The 12,222-nt window shown below is 37.6% G+C and overlaps 1 protein-coding gene across 3 annotated transcripts in view; it reads left to right on the top strand.

The window, feature by feature from the left end:
* LOC309963253 (CD302 antigen) overlaps window positions 1-12,222 on the top strand; it is a gene marked incomplete at both ends in the record, with an annotated part of 131,658 nt that overhangs the window by 25,419 nt on the left and 94,017 nt on the right. For all 3 annotated transcript variants that reach the window (XM_082841539.1, XM_082841538.1, XM_082841540.1), the window contains 6 exons: window positions 857-1,014; window positions 3,086-3,196; window positions 3,750-3,838; window positions 3,962-4,131; window positions 6,485-6,684; window positions 7,253-7,395. In XM_082841539.1, the coding sequence (XP_082697665.1) occupies window positions 857-1,014; window positions 3,086-3,196; window positions 3,750-3,838; window positions 3,962-4,131; window positions 6,485-6,684; window positions 7,253-7,395 (871 nt within the window). The remainder of the gene's footprint in view (window positions 1-856; window positions 1,015-3,085; window positions 3,197-3,749; window positions 3,839-3,961; window positions 4,132-6,484; window positions 6,685-7,252; window positions 7,396-12,222) is intronic.

The following is a 12,222-nucleotide window of genomic DNA, read 5'->3' as shown; positions in this document are numbered from 1 at the left end:
GCTTATAGTTTGATCCTGTACATCAGCATGGTCTAATAGAATTTTCTGCAGTGATGGAACCATTCTGTAATCTGTGCTGTCCAATTCAGTAGCCACCAGCCACTTGTGGCTTTTGAGCCCTTGAAATGTAGCTAGGGCGACTGGAGAACTGAATTTTTACTTTCATTTCATTTTAATTGATTTACAGTTTTAAATAGCCGCATGTAGCTAGCAGCTACCAACCTGACAGTACAACCATCGATTGAATAATTTCCCTCTTCTGATAAGCTAAATGCTGTTTAAATTACTCCCAACACTTAAGTGATGATTGTTTCACTTTTATAATTATTTGAAAGCTGAAAAATGAAGAACGAAACACTAGAGAGCCAGTATTAAGACCTCCTCCTAGGATTCACCCATAGTAATAGTAAGTACTAGATACCTATTCTGTGCCAGCATGGTGCCAGCTGTTTTACCTGGGAAGGCAGTATAGTCATTCCATGGCCGTGATGGACAATATCCTTATTCTAATTGGAATATCTATGACTGTATTTGTAGAGTTTCATTATTTCTCATAAAGCAAGGTTTATCTAAACCAGGTATCAGGAACATCCAGCCTACAGGTCATAGTACAGCTGTTCCACCTGTGTGCCCTACCTGTATAAGTGACCTGAAAAGCCCTCATCATCGGGCCTGCCTAACTTATCAATACTTTTACAGGTTAATTAAGAGTACCATTTACTGAATTAAAATTTTAAAAGAAAAAAAATACCATCAAGGCTCCTAACACCCCATATCAGAATGTAAAACTCAGTAGCAGTGTACATATTGAAGGATGTAATTGAGTAACCAAACAAATAAAACATTTTTCTTTTAGATGCCAAAGAAGAAGTATGGACAGGCCTTAGGAACATAAATACACCAACTCTATTTCAGTGGTCAGATGGTACTGAAGTTACTCTGACTTACTGGGATGAGAATGAGCCACATGTTCCCTACAATAAGACTCCCAACTGTGTTTCCTATTTAGGAAAGGTAGGAAACCTCCTCAAGTTTATTTCTATCCTTATTGTTATACCTGAAAATCTAATAATAATAATAAGATGACTTTGGTTGGGATATTTGTGTTTAAGCTGGGAAAGAAAATAAAAGGTAATAACACTGTAGACTGTCTTTCCAGTAGCTGCTGAGAAAAGGTAAATAAAGCAATTACTAAAGAAGCAATCCAGTTCCTGTCTGAGAGTATCTTCTCTGGTGTGAAACAGATCAAGAGAATCCCTTCAGAGCTCAGATCCTTGTGCCAGATTGCTTCTGAGAAGCTGCTTTCTCTCAGTACCACCAGTGTGATATTTAGCAGGTAGCCACAATGTGACCTGGAAAATCCCATCTTCTCATGTTCAGATCAAAGTAAGCCAACTTTAAGAACTGAAAAACTATTGTTAAAAAATTAGGTCTGACTTTGTTCAGAGACTATCTTACTCCTATAGAATGCATAAATGTTTACTGAGCATGCTTTGGACTTTCAGAAGAGTCCAAAATAAACTATTGAGCCGAAAGGACATACGTATCTCTATATTTTTGTTTGTAGCACTTTCCTGTGGACTCCTAATTGTTTGGGAGGCCAGTCGTGTCACTCAGACTTCTAGAGAGACTTAAGTGGAAGCCATAAATGGTAGGGCTATTTAGAAGTGTTTCAATAGTAAAGATGTGTAAAGTAAAGGTGTAAAGCTGAATTTAGAAGGGTGTCCCATTTAATGCTCTATTTAAAAGGGTACACAGGATATCTTTAAAAGAGTATCAAAGATAGAAATGAGGTTCCATAGGCCAGAGTGAACTGATGGCTGATCTAGACAGCTTCCAACATTCAAAACTGACCCGCATCACAATTGACTTACTAAAATTTAATTCAAAGAAAGCAGAGTGACTTAAGCAAAATCAATGTTAAGGAGCACATTTGAAAGCTGGAACTTTGACGTCTAGACTGAAGTAGAGTTGGCAGAAACTTTTGATTCTAAATTCTTAGGGAGTAGCTATTCTAATCACCATCATCATCTTAAATATGAGGAAACTCAGACAGGGAGATTAGGTGACCTGCCCCAAATTTTCTTTTGTTTGTTTAACATCTTTATTGGAGTATAATTGCTTTACAATGGTGTGTTAGTTTCTGCTTTATAACAAAGTGAATCAGCTATACATATACATATATCCCCATATCTCCTCCCTCTTGCATCTCCCTCCCACCCTCCCTATCTCACCCCTTAGGTGGTCACAAAGCACAGAGCTGATCTCCCTGTGCTATGTGGCTGCTTCCCACTAGCTAGCTATTTTACATTTGGTAGTGTATATATGTCCATGCCACTCTCTCACTTCATCCCAACTTACTCCTCCCTCTCCCTTTGTCCTCAAGTCCATTCTCTACATCTGCATCTTTATTCCTGTCCTGCCCCTAGGTTCTTCAGAACCATTTTTTTTCTTTAGATTCCATATATATGTGTTAGCATATTTGTTTTTCTCTTTCTGACTTACTTCACTCTGTATGACAGTCTCTAGGTCCATCCACCTCACTACAAATAACTCAATTTCGTTTCTTTTTATGGCTGAGTAATATTCCATTGTATATATGTCCCACATCTTCTTTATCCATTCATCTGTCGATGGACACTTAGGTTGCTTCCATGTCCTGGCTATCGTTGCCCCAATGTTTTTTAACCTGTGGACAAACTGGCTGTGTCATATGGAAGAGGACTAGAACTCTGGCAACTCTGTGGGCTGGGTTCTTCTCTCTTCAACTTCTGTATAGTGTGCTTTGGTGGTTTTATTGTCACACTTATAAGAAAATGAAATTCATCCCCACTGTGACCTTGAGGTGATGCTGAAGTAACAGGCTTCCAGGTTTGTTGGGTAGCATTTTCTAGGAGTATGTTCTCAGATTTAATCATTCATTTATATTCATTTTCTCCCCCTCCCTTTCCTCCTTCCCCTCCTCCCCCTCTCCCTCCCTGATAGTTGTGGGAAGAAACTATCTTGATTTAAGATAAGAGTTCAATTCTAAATATGTGGCAAATAATTTCTCTTGTGGGAAAAATTATTTTCTGTTTTTTAAAAGCTAGGTCAGTGGAAGGTCCAATCATGTGAAGAGAAACTTAAATATGTATGTAAGAAAAGGGGAGAAAAATTGAATGATACAAGATCTGATAAAATGTGTCCTCCAGATGAGGTATGTAAAACCCCTGTGGAAGTTTTTCTAAGCAATATTATACCTTCTTGGTTAGATATAGTAGTTGAGACTTAAATGCTTTAGACTTGGAAAATAGAAGAAATTACTAGGTTCTGTTCATTTATACATTAGAGCAAGCCAGAAGGTGGTGAATCATAGATATCGACACTCTTACAGAAGAAGGAAGAGTTATAGGAAAAATAATTATCTATTCATGAATTTCTATAAAAATGTATATGATTATATCCTCAACGCTAATTTTTTACTTCTCTTACTCGTATTATTCTTATTCAAAAATAATTGAACTAACAACTGTTATACTCTTATGATGAGCTAGGCATTAGGGGTAAAGAAAGTTAAGACATTCCTTCTGTCTGACACAGGCTCACAGGCTTATGGAGGTTTTCTATGAAATTGTATCCCACTCTCATCATGTGTTTAAATTCCCTGTCCATGTCCTTAATTTCCCTTAGTTGTAAGATGTTACTTATGTAACAGAAACTGGCTTGTTATCAAGTGCAGAAGACAGTGTGATATTTTTCCTCTGTTTTAGGGCTGGAAGAGACATGGAGAAGCCTGTTACAAGATTTACAAGGATGAGGTCCCCTTTGGAACCAACTGCAATCTGACTGTAACTAGCAGGTGTGAACTTTTAACTCTGGGTTCCTTTGCTAAATAATCTTCCTAAAAAAAGTGCGTCTTCAATTTATATAGTATTTCAGTCACTGTAAAAAAACACCTACTAATTTGACTCTCATTTTGTAGATTTGAGCAAGAATACCTGAATGATATGATTAAAAAGTATACTAAGTCTCCAGAAAAATACTTCTGGACTGGCCTGAGGGATACAGATGCAAGTGGAGAGTATAGTTGGGGAAGTGCTGGTGGAATAAAGCGGGCTGTAACCTTTTCCAACTGGAATTTTCTTGAGCCAGGTGAGTGCCTTAGCCTTGAAAGCAGTAGAATACAGTGACTTGTGAAAGGGAGCATTCCTCCCAAATCTGTTCTTCACATACCTTTGAAATACGAAGGAGATGATGATTTTCAGGACTAGAGTCTGTCTACGGAACCATAAATAGAAGCAGCGACTATGTCTTCCCTATGAAATCCTCGGCAATTACCCAATAAAAGCTAGAAAACTCAGTTCTCAGAAACCACCATCTAATGGCACAGAGCTAGAAGCATCAGTGTGAGTTTGTTATCTTTTCCACGTAGTCTCAAACAGAACCTAGAAGCTTCATTGAGGAGCACTTTACATTTTCACCTCTCTGCTTCTTAACTTCTTTCTGCAAAATTGAATGTGTTTATTTCTATTATTCTCAATGGGTGAGAATTAAGGAGGCAATGTATTATAGGTATTATTTATTCTGAAAGGTAGTTTATCCTTCTTTAGCCTAAAGCGTTGACCATAATTAGCCATAGAATCAGAACATTTGAGCCAGAAAAGGCCTCAGAAGGCCCTTCTGATTTTAGAGTTGAGAAAACAGAGGCTTAGAAAGGTGACGTACTTGACGAAGGTTACCTGGTTACTGAATTGCTAAAATCCAGATCTGATTTCTAATTCAATGCTTTTTAGAGGACTTTCGCTTTTTATGAGACAGCATTCGACTTTTCTTCCTTTGAATTATTTATATTTTCTTATGTTTGTATAATGGAATCATGAAGACCATTTTTATAACGTAGAAATTGGAACATGTGAATGTGTAGTTAAAAACACTGTTTGAAATAGAGAATGCCCACAAAATTTGTAATACATGATCATCAGTATAAATATGAGTGGTATTGATAATAACAAGATCATCTTTTTACTTGTAGAAGATGGAGGATGCAGATGCTAATCCTGGTTAAATTTCATCTTAAATTAGAATGTTCTAAAATACAAAATACATGATTTCTTTTATAGACACTCAGACATTTTAGAGTCAGTGTCACATTCTTCATGGATAAGCCTCAGTGGTGGGGGGCAGGGGTGCTTAGGAAGTAGCTGTAATAGCTATTCTCTCAGTCTGTAGCCAGAAAGACTGCCTGTAAGTCCTCTTTACCATTATTTCTCCCAGATTCAACCAGTTTGGTTTGCATTGGGCAAGCCATGGATAGGGGGTAGAATAAGAGAAAATAGCACACCCATCCAGGGTAACACAGCATTATTTTTCCCAGTTCCTTGTTCCTCTTGCTGTCCTTGTATAATGAGACATGAGACCATATGGCTTCTCTGTGTGATGGAATGGAAGTTGTCCTTATTACTTTGCAATGTATGTTCTTCTTGTCCTCTGCGCATTTCCAGCAGTGTGATGTAATGGGAAAGGGAGCATGGCATTTTGCCAGACAAATCTGGGTTCAAGTTCTGACTCCTCCACTCACTAACTATGATTGTGGGCAAGTCACTAATTCTTCATCTGGAAATGGATCTGACAATACAAACTATCTTTTAATGTTGTAGTGAGTAAATAAAATTCTGGCTGCCATAAAATTAATAGTAAACAAATGTATATTACCACACACCTCCTTCTACCTTTATTGTACCAGCTCTTCCTTTGGATCTGAATCTGAGAGTCTTGTTTTGAGGTTTACTAAGTTGCTTAAAAACTGTTGAAAGCTGTTAGATGAATATGAACGATTTAGACTGTTCTGAGCACCATAGTGGTTTAGGGTACAGCTCTACACACACACCACCTAGATTCCAATTCTGGATCAGCAGCTTTCTCACATGTGACCTTGGACAAATCACTAATCCTCACTGTACCTCAGTGTGACAATAGAATCCACTCTATGTGAGGATCAATTCACTTAATCCTCTTAGAATAGTACCTGGCAAGTAGTAAACACTTCTCTGTATTACTGTCATCATTATTATTGTGAACAACACATTTATTTCCTCCATTTTCTTTCCTATTCTCTCTCCCCACTTTGAATCAAATAAAGTGTGTAGCTACTAGAAAATGTTTGGGCTTTAATTTTTTAATGTTTTTAAAAAATATTTATTTTATTTTTTGGCTGCGTCGGGTCTTAGTTGCAGTACCTGGGATCTTCATTGAGGCATGCGGGACCATTGTTGTCGTGCACTGGGTTCTCTCTAGTTGTGGCATGCAGGCTTCTCCCTAGTTGTGGCTCACGTGCTCAGTAGTTGCGGTGCACGGTCTTAGTTGCCCCGCAGCATGTGGGATCTTAGTTCCCTGACCAGGGATCGAACCCGCGTCCCCTGCATTGGAAGGTGGATTCTTAACCACTGGACCACCAGGGAAGTCCCTTTAATGTTATTTTTAATTAAACTTTTCTGTTCAACCCCAGCTTCTCCAGGAGGGTGTGTGGCTATGGCTACGGGAAAGTCTCTTGGAAAGTGGGAGGTGAAAGACTGCAGAAGCTTCAGAGCACTTTCAATTTGCAAGAAAATAAGTGAGCACCCTGAGCCTGAAAAAGCAGCCCCCAAGCCTGAAGACCCCTGTCCTGAAGGCTGGCATAGTTTCCCCTCAGGTCTTTCTTGTTATAAGGTAAAGTAATATTCTCATTCAATCCCTCAATGAAGCTATCTGTCTACTATCCTAGTCCATGTTTTTGTCCAAACTGTGCTCCTTCCCAGACATATACATCACCTACTGAAGTGTTTGGGAGCACAGAGTCCTTGTCAGGGTATCATTGAACCTCTGGTGTCAGATGACTCATTCCCATATAAACTCATGTGCTAGCCAAAAGAGCAGGGCCAGAGCCAGAACTGGCTCTTTCCTAGGGTTCTTTTGTTTTGGGAAATTGGGTGAGCTGCATGCCATGCTAATACTTTGCTTACGATTCTCATATCCCTTTAATTATTGTTGTCAAATGAAGAGTTCTGTCACTTCTTACAAGTCAAAAATTTTACTTTAGGGTCCGTGTCAGTCTGGCCTCTAGTTGACACTTTCAGCAGAACCTGTCTGTGTCACAGTATATGGACCTTTACCTATGACTTTATTACGCTTCTAAGAGTCCATTTCAGGGGCCCACACATTTGACTGTAATTGACTTTGAACTTATGAATACTTTATGATTATACCAGGAAACAAATTAACATTATATTTTGTTAAGCTATTTCATATAGAAAGAATTGTAAGAAAGAGGAACTGGGAAGAAGCTGAGAGATTCTGCCAAGCACTTGGAGGGCACCTTCCTAGCTTCAGTCATATGGATGAAATAAAGAAATTTCTTCACTTTCTAACAGACCAGTTCAGGTAATACTTTTAGAATGAGATCTTCTCTGTTAAATTTGATGTCCTCTAGATATTCAGAATTGACATGTTTTATTATCTAAAAGGGTTATTCAGTACTTTAACAGTCATTCAACATCAAACATTTTTATGTACAAGACGCTATGAGGGATTCAGAGATGAAGGAGACAGAGTCCCCACCCTTTGTGTAGTGTAATAATGTCCAGCAGTGGGGATAAGAAAAGTATGGTGGAAAAATCTAGAACACGAGTAAGGAGAGGCCATGGGAATTTAGAGGAGGGAGGTAGTGTTTCTGGGAGGTATAATTGGGGAAAATGTTATGAAGAAGGATGGTTCTTAGGAATTAAGGTAATATTTGAAAGTTAAGATGGGAGAAAAAGCCAGGGAAAGCAGAGCATAAGCAAAGGAACTGGGACTAGAATATACAGATATGGTGAAAGAGAAATGAGCTAAAGAACTTAGCTAGAAAATGGAATTTGGATATAAAACTAGAACACCCTTTCTTGCCAGGGAAGGAGTTTAATAAGTCAATAGACAAAAAACAAACAAACAAAAACAAAGTGTGTGTGTGTGAGAGAGAGAGAGAGAGAGAGAAACAGACAGACAGACAGACAGACATGGTAGGTAGATGCAGAACAATTAATTATAAGGCTATTTCTACAGCTGGTAGAAAACTACATTGAAGAAGGGCAGTAAGATGGGACAGTAAGGAGGTGATCAGAGATGTAACAAAGATGGAGTCAATAAGCCACTGTGATTTTGATGTTATGTAGAAGGAGGATTCCTGAACAGTTTTCTTGATGTCCTTAAAGATAATGTGGAGAAATATGGCCAAGGTGTTGCTGCCGTAGAGGGAATTTTTTCTGAAGCTTTGGGGACAATCATAGGTATGAGGGGCTTCTACTTCACAGTTTATTTTTCCCCTCACTTTTTTTTTCTTTTTTAAGAGAATGAACTTTTAAATTTATTTATTTATTTATCTTTGGCTGTGTGGGGTCTTAGTTGCAGCATGCGGGATCTTTCATTGCAGCACATGGGCTCTTCGTTGCAGTGCACAGGCTTCTCTCTAGTTGTGGTGCACAGGCTCCAGAGAGCATGGGCTCAGTAGTTGTGGCGCACAGGCTCTCTAGTTGTGGAGCGTGGGCTCAGTAGTTGCAGCGCACAGGCTCTGTAGTTGTGGTGCGTGGGCTCCAGACATCGTGGGCTCAGTAGTTGCGGCACACAGGCTCTGTAGTTGTGGTGTGCGGGCTTCAGAGATCGTGGGCTCAGTAGTTGCGGCGCACAGGGTCTGTAGTTGTGGCATGCAGGCTCCAGAATGTGGGGGCTCAGTAGTTGCGGCGTAATGGCATAGTTGCCCTGCGGCATGTGGGATCTTATTTCCCGGACCAGGGATCAAACCTGTGTCCCCTGCATTGGAAGGCAGATTCTTAGCCACTGGACCACAAGGGAAGTCCCTCCCCTCACTTTTTGAATCGAAAAGAAGACCAGAACTTGGGGTTTCCCTGGTGACGCAGTGGTTGAGAGTCCACCTGCCAATGCAGGGGACACGGGTTCGTGCCCCGGTCCGGGAAGATCCCACATGCCACGGAGTAGCTGGGCCCGTGAGCCGTGGCCGCTGAGCTTGCGCATCCGGAGCCTGTGCTCCGCAACGGGAGAGGCCACAACAGTGAGAGGCCCGCGTACCGAAAAAAAAAAAAAAAAGAAGACCAGAACTTGTAAATCAAGGATTCAGGGTATACCAGGCAAAATTATGGAAAAGAAATCACCACCTGGACATACCCTAGTGAATACTTTCCTGATCGTTTTGACTCAAAAAAACAAAGACTTCAAAGAAAAATAGCAAAAATAAAACAGGTGCCAAAACACAAAATCCAGCTAGCCTTCTTCTCTAGGACATTAAATATAAGAAGGCATTTTAAAATTGACATCTAAAGAGTTTTGAACTGGAAAATGTGGGCAATGTGTTGATCTTAGTTCCCAGTTGCGTGGTTTTTCATTTGTGAAGATAGTAATTGATAATGCTCCCTACTTGAAAAAAATTTCAGACATATTCCAGTTGAGAGATGAATAAAAATCAAAACACATGAACAGGTATTTTGTTGTTAAAGAATTAGAAGGAAGAATGCATAACATAAAAACATAGCCCCAGTCTAAATAATGCAATATATGTAATTATAAAATTACCCTAAATTATCCTAAAGTTAGAATGTAATTATCCTAAATTCTGAAAGAGAAACAAGAATATTTTAATAAAACCAGGTGTTAACTCTGGTTAATACCAGAGTTTATAACTCTGTTTATAAATAAAAACTGAGATGTAAAGAGATAAAATGATTATGAAAACTGAAAGTATAATAAATTCTTCATTTTACCTGGAAATCATATTTAGAAACACAGAGTTTGTATTTTTTTAAAACTGTAAAGAGTATGTTCATCTACTGAATATGTAATGAGTGGGAGAAAAAAGGCCCATACAGCAAATTATAAAGGAATAAAATAACAAAGCATAAAGCCTGGCATAAAGAAGATGGCAGAAGACCAAATGTATCCATTATCAGTTATGTTTAAGTCCAAGTTTGCAAATGTGTTCAGTAATGAAACCCAACTCTATGCTGTTGAAAGATACCTAAAACAAATCTTGCCAATTAGTACCTTTCCAAAAGCCCAAGGAATATTATGTTCTTTTCCTGGAAGGAAGGGACCACAAAGTGTTTCAGAATCAAAACATTTTGATAAAATCCATATTTTCTGACACTCCTTTTAAAATTAAAACCACTGGCAACATTTTCATATTGCAGCAATAATTAGTGCTGATTAGCCAATGGCCCACCAAAATGTGGCATCACTCTCCAACTTGTTATGGTCTCCAATTTATTACTCCTTGGCCACTTCACTTATGTTATTTTATTTCTTTATAATTTGCTGTATGGGCCTTATTTACCCAAGTAGCATTGAGTTAATAATCACAAACTTAATGCAAAAATTAGAATGGGAAAATTAAAATAATGGGCAAAATTATATTGTGTAAATGTGAATGAAAAAGCTAGAGTTGTAGTATTAATATTAGATAAAGTACAATTGAAGTAAAAAGACATTAAATGGGAAAATGCGATCTTATTATTGATTAAAGGTACAATCTACAGTGAAGTTATAATAGTCAAGAACCTTTACACACTTAAAAGGTATCAAAATGTATAAAGCAAAAATATTAATTATATTGCTAAAATTTTTCAATAAAAAATAGTGAGAGACTCTAACGCTCATCGCATTTATCGATGAACAAGACAGGTAAAATAGAAATAACATAGAACATATGAATAGTATAATTAAGGTTGATTTAATAATACCCTCTTTATTTATAGATTAAAAAGTCTGTATATACTTCCCCTTCAAGCTCTTTGCCTGGATCACTTAAAATAATGGATCTATTAGTTTAAAAAAAAAAAAAACCCTAACATTTCAAAGTGGTAAAATTATACAAGTTACATTAGAAGTGAAATCAAATCCCCATCACCTAAAAATTCAGTGTTTTTAAAAAATTTTTTATTGGAGTATAGTTGATTTACAATGTTGTGTTAGTTTCAGGTGTACAATGAAGTGAATCAGGTATACATATACATATATCCACTCTTTTTTAGATTCTTTTCCCAAATAGGTCATTACAGAGTATTGAGTAGAGTTCCCTGTGTTATACAGTACATCCTTATTAGTTATCCATTTTATATATAGTAGTGTGTATGTATCAATCCCAGTTCCCAATTTATTCCTTTCCCCCCGGTAACCATAAGTTTATTTTCTACATCTGTGATTCTTATTTACAAAATAAACATTCAGTGTTTTTAAGAACTCTTTTAGCAAGTAAATCAAAACTGTATAGATGATAATAAAAACACTCATTCTGAAATTCATGAGATACAACCAAAGCTATAGCTGGAGGTACAGTAATAGCTTTAAGGGCTTTAATTAATTATTTATTTATTTTGCGGTATGCGGGCCTCTCACTGTTGTGGCCTCTCCCGTTGCGGAGCACAGGCTCCAGATGCGCAGGCTCAGCGGCCATGGCTTACGGGCCCAGCAACCCCACAGCATGTGGGATCTTCCTGGACCAGGGTGCAAACCCGTGTCCCCTGCATCTGCAGGCGAACTCTCAACCACTGCGCCACCAGGGAATCCCAGGGCTTTAATTATTAAACAAAAATAATGAAAATAAACATTCACCTAAAAATTAAAATATTTATCAACATAAATAAAAGGAAACCATAAGAAAGAACCTAATAAAGATAAAAGTGAAATGAATTAGAAACTAGAAAAGCAGTAGAACTGACAAATCCTAGAGTTTTATCTCTAGAAAGAAAACTACGAAACAGAGGAAAAAAACCTACTGATGACTAAATCATGAAAACAAAAAGAAAACAGTTACTTAAAATGAAACCTAAGTAAGAGATTATAAAATCCTTTCAATGGAGAATTTTTTTAATTGGTAAGAATCCTATGCGTAATTCTGTGTTATTATAATGAAATTATTAAAGTGAACAATATCTAGGGAAATATAAATTAGTATATAATTGACTTAATAAGTGGAAACCCAGTATTCCAATAGCCATGGAAAAAATGGAAAAAGTTAACAAAGAATTTCTTCCAAGAAAAAGATAGGAACTACAGATATGGTTCTATATGTGAACTCCTTCATATTTTAAAAAAGAGATCATTACCACGTATTTCAGTAGTACAACCAAGAGATTGTATTCCATTACATAGAAACTGGTGCAAGCATTCAGTTTATTTCACAAATAGTCTAATTCTGATATCACAACCTGTCAAAGATAGCAC

Source organism: Leucopleurus acutus (assembly GCF_964270905.1).
Source record: "Leucopleurus acutus genome assembly, chromosome: 6".
In the NCBI taxonomy this organism is placed as follows: domain Eukaryota; kingdom Metazoa; phylum Chordata; class Mammalia; order Artiodactyla; family Delphinidae; genus Leucopleurus; species Leucopleurus acutus.
This window is presented reverse-complemented; position numbering and strand designations above follow the sequence as displayed.